Source organism: Scyliorhinus canicula, chromosome 3, assembly GCF_902713615.1.
Source record: "Scyliorhinus canicula chromosome 3, sScyCan1.1, whole genome shotgun sequence".
Lineage (NCBI taxonomy): Eukaryota > Metazoa > Chordata > Chondrichthyes > Carcharhiniformes > Scyliorhinidae > Scyliorhinus > Scyliorhinus canicula.
Genome location: NC_052148.1, coordinates 274,916,734 through 274,931,179, shown reverse-complemented (window position 1 = coordinate 274,931,179; position 14,446 = coordinate 274,916,734). Strand labels below are relative to the sequence as shown.

At 45.7% G+C, this 14,446-nt stretch overlaps 1 protein-coding gene across 5 annotated transcripts in view; it reads right to left on the bottom strand.

Annotated features, from left to right (window-relative positions):
• nfkb1 (nuclear factor of kappa light polypeptide gene enhancer in B-cells 1) overlaps positions 1 to 14,446 on the bottom strand; it is a 107,484-nt gene that overhangs the window by 46,077 nt on the left and 46,961 nt on the right. For all 5 annotated transcript variants that reach the window (XM_038792889.1, XM_038792892.1, XM_038792893.1 and 2 more), the window contains 4 exons: positions 9,593 to 9,744; positions 8,355 to 8,518; positions 5,746 to 5,904; positions 3,329 to 3,433 (listed from right to left, as the gene is read on the bottom strand). In XM_038792889.1, coding sequence (XP_038648817.1) covers positions 3,329 to 3,433; positions 5,746 to 5,904; positions 8,355 to 8,518; positions 9,593 to 9,744 — 580 coding nt within the window. The remainder of the gene's footprint in view (positions 1 to 3,328; positions 3,434 to 5,745; positions 5,905 to 8,354; positions 8,519 to 9,592; positions 9,745 to 14,446) is intronic.

Below are 14,446 nucleotides of genomic sequence, written 5' to 3'. Positions count from 1 at the left end.
GATACGACCATAGTGGGCCGGATCTCGATTAACGACGAGTCAGAATACAGGAGGGAGATAGAGAACCTAGTGGAGTGGTGTAACGACAACAATCTCTCCCTCAATGCCAGCAAAACTAAAGAGCTGGTCATCGACTTCAGGAAGCAAAGTACTGTACACACCCCTGTCAGCATCAACGGGGCCGAGGTGGAGATGGTTAGCAGTTTCAAATTCCTAGGGGTGCACATCACCAAAAATCTGTCCTAGTCCACTCACATCGACGCTATCACCAAGAAAGCACAACAGCGCCTATACTTCCTCAGGAAACTAAGGAAATTCGGCATGTCCACATTAACCTTTACCAACTTTTACAGATGCACTATAGAAAGCATCCTATCGGGCTGCATCACAGCTTGGTATGGCAACTGCTCGGCCCAGGACCGCAAGGAACTTCAGAGAGTTGTGAATACTGCCCAGTCCATCACACGAACCTGCCTCCCATCCATGGACTCCATCTACACCTCCCGCTGCTTGGGGAAAGCGGGAAGCATAATCAAGGATCCCTCCCACCCGGCTTACTCACTTTTCCAACTTCTTCCATCGGGCAGGAGATACAGAAGTCTGAGAACACGCACGAACAGACTCAAAAACAGCTTCTTCCCCACCGTCACCAGACTCCTAAATGACCCTCTTATGGACTGACCTCATTAACACTACACCCTGTATGCTTCATCCGATGTCAATGCTTATGTAGTTACATTGTATATCTTGTGTTGCCCTATTATATATTTTCTTGTATTTTCTTGATTTTTGTTTAATTCCCTTTTCTTCCCATGTACTGAATGATCTGTTGAGCTGCTCGCAGAAAAATACTTTTCACTGTACCTCGGTACACGTGACAATAAACAAATCCAATCCAATCCAATCCAAACCCTCATCTACACACATGGTCACCTCTTCAAAAAATCTAATTTGTTAGGCATGACCTCCCTCTGACAAAGTCATGCCATTAATGGCAAGTGTTCACTCTGTATTGTAACTAATCTATGCTCTCAATTCAACTACATTTGCCCAACAACTTTCCCAGAATTATTTAACGGTACGTTTTTCCCCCCAAGTATAAACAATATACAGTTAATCTGAATCTTTTTGGAAAAAAATCACCTTCAATAATAGTAAAATTTCCAAAGGTTTGCACTGGCATAGGTACAAGTTTAACTTCTTACAAAAATATAATATTCACAAATATCGGACAAGATGTAGTTACTAAAGCTTGTCAAATTCCCCTGATGTCGTCACTGGAGAATCCCTGAGAGTGACCACTTACAAACACTTCCCCAAAACGTATAGCCTCTATCACTCTAACCAATTAGAAGCAATAGTGGTCAGGGAGAGAGAGAGAGAAAGGTGGTGAAATGCAGAAACGTGCATTTGAGATTTGCAGTCTGTCTAATGGGTCATGGACATGATCAGTGACAGTACATTTGGTTGAATAATGATTGTAGATAGGAGGGTAAATTCACTACACTCAAATATCTCATAGGAGCCATGCTTCAAGGCTAGTTAGCCCCCATTCCGAGTCTTGTCAACATCAATAATGTCATCGCTCCAGTAGTTCCTCAGTAGTGTCCAAGACCCAACCATCTTCAGCTGCTTCATCAATGACCTTCCCTTTATGACAAGGTCAGTTTGTAGATGACTGGACAATATTCAGCACCATTCACGACTCCGGTCCATGTTCAAATGCAGCAAGTCCTGGACAATATTAAGACTTGGGCTGCTAAGTAGCAAGTAACATTTGCACTACACAAGTGCCAGAAAATGACCTCCTCGAAGAACAGAGAATCAAACCATCTCCCTTTGACATCCCCAAGATCAACATCCTGGGGGGTTATCGTTGATCAGAAACTGAACTGGACCCAGCCACATTAATACTGTGGCTACCAGGGCAGGTCAGAGGCTGGGAATCCTGCGGAGAGTAACTCACCTCCTGACCCCCCAAAGCCTGTCCGCCACCTGCAAGATACAAGTCAGGAGTGTGATGGAATACTCTCCACTTGCCTCGATGAGTGTAGCTCCAACAACACTCAAGAAGCTCAACACCATCCAGGACAAAGCAGCCCCGCTTGATTGGCACCCCATCCACCACCTTAAACATGAATCGACACACAGTAGCAGCTGTGTCTACCATCTACTGGATCCACAGCAGCAACTCACCAAAACTCCTTTGACAGCATCTTCCAAACCCATGACCTCAACCACCAGTACTAGAAGGACAAGGGCAGCAGATACCTGGGAACCCCACCACCGGGAGGTTCTCCTCCAAGCCACACGCCATCTTGAGTTGGAAAAATGGTGCTGTTCCTTCATTGTTGCTGGGACAAAATCTTGGAACTCCCTCCCTAACAGCATTGAGGGTGTACCTCCACCTCAGGGACTGCAGCGGTTTACGAAGGCAGATCACCACCATCTTCTGAAGGGCAACTAGGATCCAGCCAGTGATACCCACATCCCGTAAAAATGAATAAATATGTTTTTAAATGCCTTCACAAGGACGTTAGATAAAATCTGACACTGAGTTATTCAGGATGTATTAAGATCTGTGATCAATAGATTGGCTAAAGAGGCAGGTTTTAGGAAGCATCCTAAAGGAGAGATAGGTGGAGATTTAGGAACGGAATTCCAGAATTTAGGGCAAAGACACATTGAAAGCACAGTCCTCAATGGTGCAGCAGCGAAATGGGACGCTGCTCAAAAGAACAAATTGGAAGAGTGCAGAGATTTCGGAGGGTGGATGGGCTGAATGAAGATACAAGATAGGAGAGTGGCGAGGCCATGGAGAGATTTGAAAAGGAGGATGTGAATTTTAAAACTGAGGTGTTGCTGGGGTGGGAGCCAGTGTAGATCAGTGAACACAGGGGAACAGGTCTCAGGGTAAGGATACAAGAAGCAGAACTTTGGGTGATCAAACGTCTCAAGGATAAAAGATGAGAGACAAGCCAGAAGTGTTGGAATCTTCACATCATAGTCACAACAAGCTGCTCACTAGAAGTGGAGGTGAATTCATCTTGGAGATTTAATAGAATGTAATTATGCATTCTGCAGACTAGGAAAATACCCCTTCATAATGGAGAGTTAATGAAGCTTCATAAAGTCAGATAGCAGAGAATTGGGGTGTATCCGTACTTAGACAGGTAAGACACACACAGTCACAAGCACACATCACAGGCACACACAATTAGTAATTGGAACAGATTCAAAGCCACGCTCAATAAGCAGCGAGCACCACAAGCAAATATAGAATATTTTACATTGAGTTATAACGGCAGCACTTGCTGAATAAATTTACCTTTCTGGACTTTATCACACAGCAAGTAAACCTCATCTCCTCCAACCACACATCCAGCAGTCTTATCCATTCTGACAATTCGCAAATTTGATGCATTTGGTGCCTCTGTAACATTGAAAATAAAAGTTCAGAAATCCTCGTGAAAACAAGGAAGAAAGTGAAGACAAAGCACCAGTGTTGGTGTTGTGATGACCATCAGATGCTGCTGTCTTATTAAAATACATTCCTGGTCATCACAGAGACATCCTGAGCTATTGACCAATGCACGTTTGAGGCGGGACAGACTTGCATTTCTATAGCACCATTCACATCCTCAGGACATCCCAAAATACTTTACATGCAATTAAGAACTTTTAAAGTGTAGTCACTGCTGTAAGACAGGAAATTCAGCCGGCACTTTACACACAGCAAGATCCCACAAACCGCTGTGTGATTGTGACCAGATCCTCTGCTTTAATGCCATTGGCTGAGAATTAAACATTGGCCAGGAGAACAAGTTCTGTGGGATTCTTTATTCCACTGGAGAGTCAGACAGGGGGCCTCCGTTTAACGTTTCATCCGAAAGATGGCACATCAGGCAGTGCGGCACTCCCTTGGTACCCCACTGGAGGGACAGCTTAGACTTTGTGTCCAAGTCTTTGGAGTGAAGTTTGAACTCCCCACCTCCTGACTCGAGAGGCGAGTGCTAGCCACTGAGAACCAGGACTGATATCATCTCGGTGTTAACAGGAAGGATTGGGAGTGATCCCAGTGTTGGTAATAACTTCCCGATGTTAATACTGGAGTGTACAGCATTCCCAACCTGAGGGCGTGTTTCTGTTCAGCACCCAGTTTGAGAGAAATAGCTGGGACTCATCAGGGTGTCACAGAATTGAATTACAGGACGGTTACCATGCGCTCTCTCTCTCTCTCTCTCTCTCTGTGGAGGGCAACAGTCGCTCAGTGTAGGAATATGGTTGGGAATGCTGTACACTCCAGTATTAACATCGGGAAGTTATTACCAACACTGGGATCACTCCCAATCCTTCCTGTTAACACCGAGATGATATCAGTCCTGGTTCTCAGTGGCTAGCACTCGTCTCTCGAGTCAGGAGGTGGGGAGTTCAAACTTCACTCCAAAGACTTGGACACAAAGTCTAAGCTGTCCCTCCAGTGGGGTACCAAGGGAGTGCCGCACTGCCCGATGTGCCATCTTTCGGATGAAACGTTAAACGGAGGCCCCCTGTCTGATTCTCCAGTGGAATAAAGAATCCCACAGAACTTGTTCTCCTGGCCAATGTTTAATTCTCAGCCAATGGCATTAAAGCAGAGGATCTGGTCACAATCACACTGCGGTTTGTGGGATCTTGCTGTGCGTAAAGTGCCGGCTGAATTTCCTGTCTTACAGCAGTGACTACACTTTAAAAGTTCTTAATTGCCTGTAAAGTATTTTGGGATGTCCAGAGGATGCAAAAGGTGGTCTAGAAATGCAAGTTGTCCTGTTTCAAACGTGCATTAGTCGATAGCACGGATAGCACTGTTGCTTCACAGCTCCAGGGTCCCAGGTTCGATTCCCGGCTGGGTCACTGTCTGTGCGGAGTCTGCACATCCTCCCCGTGTCTGCGTGGGTTTCCTCCGGGTGCTCCGGTTTCCTCCCACAGTCCAAAGATGTGCAGGTTAGGTGGATTGGCCATGATAAATTGCCCTTAGTGTCCAAAATTGCCCTTAGTGTTGGGTGGGGTTACTGGGTTATGGGGATAGGGTGGAGTTGTTGACCTTGGGTAGGGTGCTCTTTCCAAGAGCCGGTGCAGACTCGATGGGCTGAATGGCCTCCTGCACTGTAAATTCTATGATGACCAGGAATGTATTTTAATAAGACAGCAGCAGCTGATGGTCATCATAACACCAACAAGAGGTAACGGAAGAGCCACAAGTCCTGGGGCAGAGAATTCCAAACTTCACAAATCTTTTGAGTGGAGAAATTTCTCCTCACCTTAGTCCAAAATGACTAACAATCGCTTCTTATTCTTCTAAATTCTAGGAATATAGGCCTGGTCTCTTGAGGCATCATTCCAGATTCCAGGAATCAGTCCAGTGAACCTTTGCTGAACTCCCTCAAAGGCAAATATACCCCCCACCCCCAATAGATAAGGGTACCAAAACCTGCACACAGTACTCCAGGCGAGGTCTCACCAAGACCCTATACAGTTATAATAAGACTCTTACTTTTATACTCCAACTCTTTTGTAAGAACATACTATTCGCTAATTCCGACCCTTGTTAACACATCAATTTATCAAACAAAAAACATTCTGCGATATGAAAGACAAAGTAAACAGATTTAAGGTAAGAGGATGAACAAATAGAAATTTCACAACATTCCAGTTTACTGCCACATCAAGTTTAACAAGGTGCAGATTTATAAAGTCTCCACTTACTGCTGTCATAGATGGGGTCAGAAATGACAGGTTCCAATTTCCGTGTAAACTGACAGCTGCTGTCTGGGAGTAAGGCTGTAAACATGAGGCGGACGACACTGAGGTCCATTTCCCTCGCCTGCTGTATGGATGCCTCATGGATTAATTTCTTTTCATGCTCTGCAAACAGGTATTACAATCCTACATCATTACCATTCTTGTGTAAAAGGCAAGGCAAACTAAAGCAACAACTGGTGTTTATATAACTGCTTTAACAATAGTAAAGCATCCCCAAGGCACCTTGACAGGTATTTCTAACAAAATTTGGCACTGAGCCATATGGGGCAATATTGTACAGGCGACAAAATGATTGGCCCAAGATGTAGCTGTTAAAGACTGTCCTAAAAAGTAGGGAGATGGGGAGGTTTAGGGGGTGAATTCCAAAGCATAGGGTCCAGTGCTAATAATTGGAGAAAATTAATATTAACAAAACAAAGAGTTGATTAGAGGCAAACATCTGGAGAAATTATGAGATACAAATTTGTCTATCAGTGGAAAACAAGTATTTTACACATGTAACCAGAGAAAACAATGGGGTAGTAAGTGGAAAGGTAAGGAAATTGACATGTACCTGCATTTTTCTCCTTCGCTGAGCCTAAAGACTATTTCACAGGCGTGATCACCTTAACCTGGGTGTGGTAATTATATGCTGGATTTAGCTCATAGAGTTCCTTAATATTGGATGTTGTTTGGGAAAAGGGGTGTCTCAGAATTCAAGTGAGTTGCGCAATTGGGGGTCTCGAGATAGTTTCATGTAAAATTATGCATATGTAGTCCTCAGCATATTTAAGTGTCATATTGTATTTTAGTCCTTCTTGTCATGTGTATTGTCGTCATTAAGTTAATAAATATTCTTTATTAATTGTTCACATAATGACTGGATTGTTCCTCACTGGATGTTACATCATTCCTCATATTATACAAAAAAACACGGAGGCAGTGGCATTGTCGCTGGATTAGTAACCCAGAGACCCAGAGTAATGATTAGTAACCCAGAGACCCAGAGTAATGATTAGCAACCCAGAGACCCAGAGTAATGATCTGGGGACCTGGGTTCAAATCTCACCACGGCTGAATTTAAACTCAATAAAACCTCTGGAATTAAAAATCTAATAATGAGCATGAAACTGTTGTCAATTGTCGTAAAAACCCATCTGGGTCACTAATGTTCTTTCAGGAAGGAAATGTGCCATCCTTACCCGGTCTGGCCTACATGTGACTCCAGGCTTACAGCAATGTGGTTGACTCTTAAATGCTCTCTGAAACGGCCCAGGAAACCACTCAGTTATACTCAACGGCTACAAAATCACGAGCACAGTGGCTGTACCTACACCTCAGCGACTGCAGAGGTTCAAAAAAGCAACTCACCACAAACTAGGTGATGGGCAACTGGGGATGGGCAATAGATGCTGGTCTAACTTTGCATTTAACATCAGCGTGGTGCAGAGCACCAGGCAGCTAAATACGAGGCGTCAATGAGGTATCAAGGTGAGAAATGGAAGAGCACAGAAAGGTGAGGCATGTGGTTGGAGGGTTGAGGTATGGAGGTTATTGGGCCAGCTCTCTTTGGAACAACTTCTCAATTAGTTTCATTCCAGCTGCTCTTTCCCCAAAGCCCTGAGAAATGTCCCTTTTCAAGTATTTATCCCACTTTCTTTTGTAAGTTCCACCCTCCCAGGCAGTGCATTGCAGATCACAACAACTTGCTGTGTGTAAAAAAAACGGCCGCGATTCTCCGCAACCACAATGGGTGGGAGAATAGCAGCAGGTCCGCCTCCGCACCTCCTGCTATTCTCCCACCCCCCCCAAAATGGCGTGTCCGGTTTTCCGACACGCCGCTCAGAGAAACGCGGGCCGCCGTGCGATTGTCCGACCCCGATGGGCCGAGCGGCCTGCCGTTCCCGACCTGTTCACGACGGCGGCAACCACACCTGGTCGCTGCTGTCGTGAACATGGCACGCCAGGTAAGTGTGGGGCCTGTGGGGGGCGGCTCGGGGATCGAGCACCACGATTGTGCTCGGGAGGGGACTGGCCCGCGATCGGTGCCCACCGATCGTCGGGCCGGCGTCTCAAGGGGACGTACTATTTCCCCTCCGCCGCCCCGCAAGATCAAGCCGCCACGTCTTGCGGGGCGGCTGAGGGGAAAGACGGCAACCGCGCATGCGCGGGTTTGAGCTGTCCAACCTGCGCATGCGTGGCTGACGTCATTAGGCTCCGCCGTGATGTCATTCTTGGTGCGCCGGGCCTTGAAGCCAGGGACAAGGCCCGGCCGCCGAGTTTCCCGGTACGGCCCGCCTATCCCCCCCGGGTAGGGGAGAATAGGGGGCCGGGACAGGCTTCCGACGCCGTCGTGAACTTCTCCAGGTTTAACAATGGCGTTGGGCCTTGTGGAGAATTCTGCCCCACATTTGCATCTTCTCACGCTGGCTTTACTAATTATCTTAAAAATCTGGGACAATGTTTTCGATTTTTATATTTATCTTCAGGGACTAGCAGCCTTGTTAGACCTTTTCCCAACTGCCAGTAACTGGGAGATCTCACGTGTTAATTGCAAATGGCTTCAAACTGACCTGTGAGCTCCCTTTGGCTGTAACCCTCGCCGTGCTGATGGTTTAATTCTTGATGGATTAAAACCCCATTATTATAACCCATCACATAAGCATGAGTCATTCTCTGCTCCAGCGTGCTGGCCACATTCTTCTTCGTTACATGGAGGACACCAAGGTTCGGAAATCTGGAGGAACAACAAACGCTATAATTGACCAGCAATGCCATATCTATGTTTAGTGAACCACTGCCCTGACACATGCCTCAGCAGAGCATCAATTCTGACAATCACAAGCTCAAGCTCCCGAGACAGTCCACCTCCCCTCTGTAGCCCCTCTTCCCCTTGTGTGATGCTATGAATTTCAAAAGGCTGACAGTAGAAGATCATAAATTTACAGTGCAGAAGGAGGCCATTCGGCCCATTGATTCTGCACCAGTCCTTGGCAAGAGCACCCCTCTTAAGCCCACATCGCAACCCCACCCCCGTAACCAAGTAACCCCACCCAACCTTTTGGACACTAAGGGGCAATTTAGCACAATGGCACAGTGGTTAGCACTGCTTCCTCACAGCGTCAGGGACCTGGGTTCAATTCCGGCTTCGGGTGACTGTGTGGAGTTTGCACTTTCTCCCCGTGTCTGCGTGTGTTTCCTCCGGGTGCTCCGGTTTCCCCCACAGTCTAAAGATGGGCAGGTTAGGTGGATTGGTTATGCTAAATTTGCCCCTCAATATCCCAATTATAGGGTTATGGGGATAGGGCGGGGGAGTGGGTCCAGCCAGGGTGCTCTTTCAGAGGGATGGTGCAGACTCAATGGGCCAAATGGCCTCCTTTTGCCTGCAGGTATTCTATGGATTTTTCAGGCTGACCTCTAGAATGCATAGGAGATAAAGTGAGGCATCAAATGCAAGTTCATTGAGAGCAGCCCAATGCTCTTTTCCAGTCATGCACTATCCTAGTGGCGTGTCATGGACAACCGAGCTTAATGCTCACTCAATTATCTCACATCCAAAGGTGAATTTCTCCCATTTGACCTTTGCCTTCTCCTGGGGGATTGGGGGAGTTGGTATCTGAAGCTGCCGCCAAACACACACTGTGAACATTGATCGGCCGGATGGTAGAAACTTGGCAAGTCAAACAAGTTACCGTAACTAAAAAGATTTCAAAGTCTAATAATAGGATGACACTCGAATTGAAAGGGTAAGTTTTTGAAGTATGAATTTTCTTTTTTAAAAGGCAATTCTGAAGGACAGGTTCTGACTTACGTTGTAATCATTTCCTTTGGCCCCACTGGAATTAAACATATTCCTTTCTCGCATTGTTTGCCAACGAGACTGTGGGCATGGAGGTGTACAGTATCTCTGCCAAAGGTCACCAACTGAACGACAATCTTTGCTTGTCCAACGTAGTTGCAGATCTAAACAGAATGAGAATACGACACTGATCATTAAAACATTCCACAGAAGATGAGGTCCATTTGATCTCTGGAACACAAACTTAACTGCACCGCACTTGCTTCAAAAATAAAAGTCTTTAAAAGCTTTTCATTGCATGGAACAGAGTCTCAAGTCTGGCTGTTCAAAAACAAGACATTCATAGAATTTGCCATGTATCAATTTTAACCGAGTCAGATTTGTGAAAGACGTGACTTACCTGGACAATTCGGCGAGTTGCTATATTGGCACGGTGTGGCATTGGAGTAGTTAACCCCGTCACTACTTGTGCGCCGGTCTATTCCTGTGCTATCAATGAACCTTCAACCCACCTGACCTGGTTTGACCTAAACCACCCAATCTGAGATCTGGCAAGATCTAAAACCTGGCACAGCCTCGGACTGGTGGTTGTCAGATTTGAGACACGGTATCCATATCCCACCACTGTATCCATTTCCCACCACTGTATCCATATCTCATCACTGTATCCATATCCCACCACTGTATCCATATCCCATCACTGTATCCATATCCCATCACTGTATCCATTTCCCAACAATGTATCCATATCCCATCACTGTATCCATATCCCATCACTGTATCCATATCTCATCACTGTATCCATATCCCACCACTGTATCCATTTCCCATCACTGTATCCATATCTCACTGTATCCATATCTCATCACTGTATCCGTATCTCACTGTATCCATATCTCATCACTGGATCCATATCCCACCACTGTATCCATATCGCATCACTGTATCCATATCCAGTCACTGTATCCGTATCTCACTGTATCCATATCGCATCACTGTATCCATTTCCCATCACTTTATCCATATCTATCTGTATCCATATCCCACTGTATCCATTTCCCATCACTGTATCCGTATCTCACTGTATCCATATCTCATCACTGTATCCATATCCCATCACTGTATCCATATCTCACTGTATCCATATCTCACTATATCCATATCCCACTGTATCCATTTCCCATCACTGTATCCGTATCTCACTGTATCCATATCCCATCACTGTATCCGTATCTCACTGCATCCATATCCCATCACTGTATCTATATCCCATCACTGTATCCATATTTCACTGTATCCATTTCCCATCACTGTATCCATTTCCCATCACTGTATCCATATCCCACTGTATCCATATCTCACTGTATCCATTTCCCACCACTGTATCCATATCCCATCACTGTATCCATATCCATTCACTGTATCCATATCCCATCACTGTATCCATTTCCAATCACTGTATCCATTTCCAATCACTGTATCCATATCCATTCACTGTATCCATATCCCATCACTGTATCCATTTCCAATCACTGTATCCATTTCCCATCACTGTATCCGTATCCATTCACTGTATCCATATCCCATCTCTGTATCCATTTCCCATCACTGTATCCATATCCCATCACAGTATCCATATCCCACCACTGTATCCATATCCCATCACTGTATCCATATCTCATCACTGTATCCATATCCCATCACTGTATCCATATCTCACTGTATCCATATCCCATCACTGTATCCATATCCCATCACTGTATCCATACATCACTGTATCCATTTCCCATTACTGTATCCATATCCCACTGTATCAATATCCCATCACTGTATCCATATCCCATCACTGTATCCATATCTCACTGTATCCATTTCCCATCACTATATCCATATCCCATCACTGTATCCATATCTCACTGTATCCATTTCCCACCACTGTATCCATATCCCATCACTGTATCCATATCCATTCACTGTATCCATATCCCATCACTGTATCCATTTCCAATCACTGTATCCATTTCCAATCACTGTATCCATATCCATTCACTGTATCCATATCCCATCACTGTATCCATTTCCAATCACTGTATCCATTTCCCATCACTGTGTCCGTATCCATTCACTGTATCCATATCCCATCTCTGTATCCATTTCCCATCACTGTATCCATATCCCATCACAGTATCCATATCCCACCACTGTATCCATATCCCATCACAGTATCCATATCTCATCACTGTATCCATATCCCATCACTGTATCCATATCTCACTGTATACATATCCCATCATTGTATCCATATCCCATCACAGTATCCATATCTCATCACTGTATCCATATCCCATCACTGTATCCATATCTCACTGTATCCATTTCCCATCACTGTATCCATATCCCACTGTATCAATATCCCATCACTGTATCCATATCCCATCACTGTATCCATATCTCACTGTATCCATTTCCCATCACTATATCCATATCCCATCACTGTATCCATATCTCACTGTATCCATATCCCATTACTGTATCCATATACTGAAAGAAGACAGAGGGTGGTGGTTGATGGCAAATGTTCATCCTGGAGTTCAGTTACTAGTGGTGTACCGCAAGGATCTGTTTTGGGGTCACTGCTGTTTGTCATTTTTATAAATGACCTGGAAGAGGGTGTAGAAGGATGGGTTAGTAAATTTGCAGATGACATGAAGGTCGGTGGAGTTGTGGATAGTGCTGAAGGATGTTATAGGATACAGAGGGACATAGATAAGCTGCAGAGCTGGGCTGAGAGGAGGCAGATGGAGTTTAATGCGGAAAAGTGTGAGGTGGTTCACTTTGGAAGGAGTAACAGGAATGCAGAGTACTGGGCTAATGGCAAGATTCTTGGTAGTGTAGATGAACAGAGAGATCTCGGCATCCAGGTACATAAATCCCTGAAAGTTGCCACCCAGGTTAATAGGGCTGTTAAGAAGGCATATGGTGTGCTAGCCTTTATCAGTAGGGGGATTGAGTTTCGGAGCCACAAGGTCATGCTGCAGCTGTACATAACTCTGGTGCGGCCGCTCCTGGAGTGCTGCGTGCAGTTCTGTTCGCATTATAGGAAGGATGTGGAAGCTTTGGAAAGGGTTCAGAGGAGATTTACTCGGATGTTGCCTGGTATGGAGGGAAGGCTCAGGGACTTGAGGTTGTTTTCGTCAGAGAGGAGAAGGCTGAGAGGTGACTTAATAGAGACATATAAGATAGTCAGAGGGTTAGATAGGGTGGACAGTGAGAGTCTTTTTCCTTGGATTGTGATGACCAACACGAGGGGACATAGCTTTAAATTGAGGGGTGATAGATATAGGACAGATGTCAGAGGCAGTTTCTTTACTCAGAGAGTAGTAGGGGTGTGGAACGCCCTGCCTGCAACAGTAGTAGACTCGCCAACTTTAAGGGCATTTAAGTGGTCACTGGATAGACATATGGATGAAAATGGAATAGTGTAGGTCAGATAGGCTTCAGATGGTTTCACAGGTCGGTGCAACATCGAGGGCCGAAGGGCCCGTACTGCGCTGTAATGTTCTATGTTCTATATCCCATCACTATATCCATATCCCATCACTGTATCCATATCCCATCACTGTATCCATATCTCTTCACTGTATCCATTTCCCATCACTGTATCCATATCCCATCACTGTATCCATATCCCATTCCAGCAATATTTTCCCATGTCTCTTCCCAAATTGGTAGTTCACAACACTGAGCCCATGGTCCCCTGACCTACCAGCAGAATCGTGCAGGATTCCAGTAAAGAAAAAGAACAGATCACCTCATTTCACATCATGAGATGAAGAGGATATGCAGGATGATGGCGAACGCTTGTTCCTGAATTGCATCAGATCCATCTTAAATACCAAATATTCATTTTCATTTTATCTCATTTGATTTTTAAAATAAAATTGTTAAAAGCTAAATTTTATCTTGTGATAAACTGATTACCAGATTACCATCCGCATTTAACTGCCAAAGACCCCCTAAGGGGCACCGCAATACCGATCTTCTTCAACAGTAAACTGTACAACGTGGCATGGGAACGTACATATCTGATGCAAAGTCAGAGATTTTCTTGTTTCTGAGCAGATTTGCTATCCACATTCACACTATAGATTAGCAATAAACATTTTCACTCCATTGACTTGACAATATGATTGCGGCCGACACGATTACTGCCCTACTGAGGGAGCGCTGCACTGTCAGAGGGTCAGTACTGAGGGAGTGCTGCACTGTCAGAGGGTCAGTACTGAGGGAGTGCCGCACTGTCAGAGGGTCAGTACTGAGGGAGTGCTGCACTGTCAGAGGGTCAGTACTGAGGGAGCGCCGCACTGTCAGAGGGTCAGTACTGAGGGAGTGCTGCACTGTCAGAGGGTCCGTACTGAGGGAGTGCCGCCCTGTCAGAGGGTCAGTACTGAGGGAGTGCTGCACTGTCAGAGGGTCAGTACTGAGGGAGTGCCGCACTGTCAGAGGGTCAGTACTGAGGGAGAGCTGCACTGTCAGAGGGTCAGTACTGAGGGAGTGCTGCACTGTCAGAGGGTCAGTACTGAGGGAGTGCCGCACTGTCAGAGGGTCAGTACTGAGGGAGTGCTGCACTGTCAGAGCGTCAGTACTGAGGATGTGCTGCACTGTCAGAGGGTCAGTACTGAGGGAGTGCTGCACTGTCAGAGGGTCAGTACTGAGGGAGTGCTGCACTGTCAGAGGGTCCGTACTGAGGGAGTGCTGCACTGTCAGAGGGTCAGTACTGAGGGAGTGCTGCACTGTTAGAGGGACAGTACTGAGGGAGTGCCGCACTGTCAGAGGGTCAGTACTGAGGGAGTGCTGCACTGTCAG